Source organism: Rhipicephalus sanguineus, chromosome 7 (genome assembly GCF_013339695.2).
Source record: "Rhipicephalus sanguineus isolate Rsan-2018 chromosome 7, BIME_Rsan_1.4, whole genome shotgun sequence".
Lineage (NCBI taxonomy): Eukaryota > Metazoa > Arthropoda > Arachnida > Ixodida > Ixodidae > Rhipicephalus > Rhipicephalus sanguineus.
The window spans coordinates 141,790,185-141,794,241 of NC_051182.1; the positions used below are offsets into that span (position 1 = coordinate 141,790,185).

The window sequence follows — 4,057 nt, forward strand, 5'->3', positions numbered from 1 at the left end:
GTAGCGCAGATAGGCGCAGAGGTTTAGCGAGGATGATTTAACAAAAGCTCTGATTGTAATTGTTCCATAAAAGTGTTGACCTACGTTGGAGCAACAGGACTTGCTACTAGTGGCAAACATATGTAGGTTGTAGGTGTGATTAAATTCAATACAGTTCATTGTAAGGACCAGTTCTGGTAAAGAAAGGTGAATTGCACATTATGAGCCTGCTTCTTTCCCTGGCGTTATTTTGAGTCCACTTGAATCCCTTCAGGAATAGGTATATTCGTATACAAAGAGCAGCTATTAAAGGTTACCAGAATTGCCTGATAGGAGAGTGCTTGTGTTTCGCTTAGAGAATCGGTAATCCATTGTATGTGAGGTGTATCCTGAATAAGTGGTGGAAGGGTGGCTAGGGTGTTAGGTAAATGATTATTTACGAATTTTGATAGAGTCTCAGTAGGTCTGTTACTGTTGGAAAGGCGCTGTTGGTAATTCATACTTTTACGTATTGATCTAATTCAGGGCATTCTTCACTAATTCATCTCTATGTGCTTGGCCGTTGCAGAGTACCGTTATTTGTGTTTTCTGCACTTACGTTATTAAAAAAAACAATTCCTTGATACTCGACCATCTTCAAAACTCTCTTACATATCTTGTAGCTCGTACTCGTTCAATGCATTGTTCGCGGGTTACAATCTACGCTCGGATTTAGAATACCCATTACGACTTTATTGAATTTCTGGAATGTGTCCAGTACCTTACTGTTTTGTTCTCAATGCACTTATACATCGAAGATTTTGTTGTGTTTAGCGAAGTATTATCGGTGATTACTTCACGCAAATCACCCACTGTGCGACATGAGGTAGCGGCTGCATTGCTCGAGCAGGAAGTGCGTATTCCTAAGCAGCCAGGCGCGGTCATGCGCGCTCTATCTTGACGGGGTTCATATGATGGCTCATACCTTCGGACATGGTGTGTTCTCACAGCTAAGTTTGCGTTGAAGCAATTGACAGCACGAAGGTTACTTCGTGGCCATGTTCCATTTTGCCAGCGTTTTGTTTAGTTACCCCAGGTCGGATGCCAAAGAAGTTAAGTGCTAGACTTTCCACGTACAACATTCGAATTGGTTGCTATCGCATTCATTGATCCGCCCTCGCCGCGGAACTATGACTTCTTTTGTTTAGCTAGCTTTTTAAAAATCTATCTGGAGCTACGTTTATTCACGTGCATGTTGTGAAAATGAAATCTGTCTCAAGGGTAATAAGGTGCTTTAAAGCAATCAATATTTAGCCGCAGCATTTCGAAGAGGAGACACTACTGAATACAATGAAGAAACCATGATCACGCAATACATAAGTAGCTTCATTATTTTATTAATCTCGTACTAAGATGAGCACTGAGGAATTTCAGTTCATCAGTAGAGCCCGTAGCCATAATTGAAGCGAGCGCCGAAGCCAGCGCTGAAGCCTTGACGATATCCAGAACCGAAGCCTAAACCAGGCTTGATGGCAGGTCCTCCGAAGCCGAAGCTACCGGAGCCAGCGCCGACACCGAAACCAGGTCCTCCAGAGCCGAAGTTGCCACCACCGGAGCCGGCAAGTGGGTTGAAACCAGCTGATCCGAACCCGAGGTTGCTAGCACCAAAGGGGAAACCAGGTCCACCGAATCCGCCATTGGGCTTGAAGCCCAGATTCGGGTAGCCGTATCCGGTGCCCAAAACCAAGGCGATGACTGCAGCGATGAGCTGTGGAAGAGTGGAGAGGAGGTTAAATACAAGTAGCCACTGTGGAAACCAGCTAATGTCTATGCGCTCTTGCTTTCTGTGCAGTCATTCTGAGATAAAGCTTAGATCGACTGCAAGCTGAGCTAGTTGGTAGCGATGAATGTAAGATGTCGCTTCTAATCTGCGCATTCGCAGATAAACTTTTTAGGCACCTTCTTTTCCGCCGCTGTGCGCATTTTGAATTGTTAGTCGGCGTTTGTGTTGTTATAACTTCTCTCTTGTTTCCATATTTGCACGCCTAGAGTCCTTTGGCATGAATTATGAGTTATGTTGGCCAAACGAATCAGAGGAGTGATTGAAGATACGAGAGGCATGTAGTGTAACGTGGTGCGGAAGTGCTCCGTACGAAAGTGCCACGCAAGAAGTACGATGAAAACTAATAATTAATAAAGCAGCATGTCGTCCCTAGGTCACTGTCTTTTAATCGCTCTTAGACAAGATAAAGGGCCAGGTACACAAATAAGAGGCTTGAGTTGGAAATGCGTGCATTCAGACAAGCTACACAGCCAAACAACTTGATTGGCCAGAAATAAAAAAGCAATCTGCCCAGTCTGGTCACCGGGAAGGAGCCAAATGCTTATCCATAAAGTACACAAGTTACTCATGAGGGACATCCTGAAGGCTGCCCGAATGTCTGGCTGCAAGATGTACTTTACATGCGCAGTGCAAGCTTAAACAGTTCGCTTAGTCAAATGCAGCAGTGGCAGGCTACACTCTAGCAAAGGGCACTGATGAACGGCTCTAAGAATAAACTCCGTGCACCACAGACCTAGTGGAGACTTTCGCGCCGTCCTCTGTATACTCACGATTGCTTTCATGGTGCTGGTCTGTTCAACGTCTCTGCTCCGAAGATTACAGTGACTAGAGAAGTTTGTGGCCAACTGACGGACAGTGGCTCCTTATATACCTGAAAATCAGCCTGGAGCAGGCAAGGAGGAGTGAACAAGACGTGCCAGTGGAGCAACTGCCCACTAAAGTGGCGAGGTTGAAGACGTCTACAGTAAACGCCCGTGTTGCAGAATACCAACCCGTGTTGCAGAATACATACAAAAAGCTCAATATAACCATTGATAAGTTGGTATGCGTACATTCGGAAATGATCATGTGAGAAAGGAGGTTATCCATTTCTGAACCCATGCGCTCGGTAACAAAGGCACACAATCTTCTTGTCCACTTCCTGTCCTTGCAATTAACGCTATGCATAGGCCAGCAATACGCGTGGCCTTCCTATGCATTTTATATTCAAGGGTGTGCCGAAATGTGAACTCCTGTGTGTCAGAGCGGTCTAGTTTAATTTTTCTAAAGTATGCAAATTGGCCTCTTAATGAAATGAATGAGTTACCAAATATGCATCGCTTAACGCTGTTACTACAAAGCGGTTGCCGGTAACGCCCATTTAATCTTGTGTGCTTCGATCTAACGGGAACTTACAGGAGCAGAGCAGAGTTCTGAATCGTGCCTCTGCAATAGCTGCTAGTTGTGAGCCCTTCCCAAACCATGGTCGAGCATGGCGACTGCAATTTCTGCTGATGTGCGTATGTGCGTGTCTGTTGTTCTATTCCCAAGCTCGCTCACGAAGGATTAGAAAGTGGTCCAAGAATGGTGCATTGCGCCATAGTATCGTTATCACGCTTGTAATTCAAGCATCGCGCCTATGCCGGCGAGCTTTATAATTATATTCACAACTTACTGGAAGTAATTCGCCGCTCCCTCGCAAGCATTACCTGAGTGAATTTTAATTGTAAATATAGAGGAATTCGGTGAATTGGACGACCAGAATGCAAAACTGAACGTATTCCGCAACACGTTACAATCAGGCTTGTGCGAATGTCGAATTTCGAGCTTCTAAGTGAATTAATATAATAAAAACCATGTGCGAATGGAATCCAAATATCTACGAATAATTCGACTGCCAACTTTGGCATAATTTGTTTGCCGCAACCAGACATGAAAAATAAAACTTGTTTACAGGAAATATATAGAGGGAATTAGTGCATTGTACAGCACTACTACTTTACAGCACCACACATGCAGTTATTTAGTGTCGTCACGAAAGAACGATAGCTGCTCGCTATATTCGGGAAGCGGCAACATCGCTGTGCATGTCGTCATCCCTTCAGACAACGAAAACAGCCACTCACTAGATACACTTGTGCTGATGTGTTAACCTTGTCGCCAAGGTTTAATATTCAAAGCTTTCATTATGAACTGGAAGGACAACTGATCGGCTCGATGTTCATCGCATGTGCTTCATCTTAGGATAGTCCAGAATAATGCTGGTTTTCTTTACTT

General features: G+C 44.4%; 1 protein-coding gene across 1 annotated transcript; it reads right to left on the bottom strand.

The window, feature by feature from the left end:
* Positions 1–1,396: 1,396 nt before the first annotated feature.
* LOC125759155 (uncharacterized) lies at positions 1,397–2,583 on the bottom strand. Its single transcript, XM_049417527.1, has 2 exons — positions 2,572–2,583; positions 1,397–1,726 (listed from the first exon to the last, which is right to left on the bottom strand). The coding sequence occupies exons 1-2, from the start codon at positions 2,581–2,583 to the stop codon at positions 1,397–1,399; spliced, it is 342 nt and encodes a 113-aa protein (XP_049273484.1).
* Positions 2,584–4,057: the final 1,474 nt, after the last annotated feature.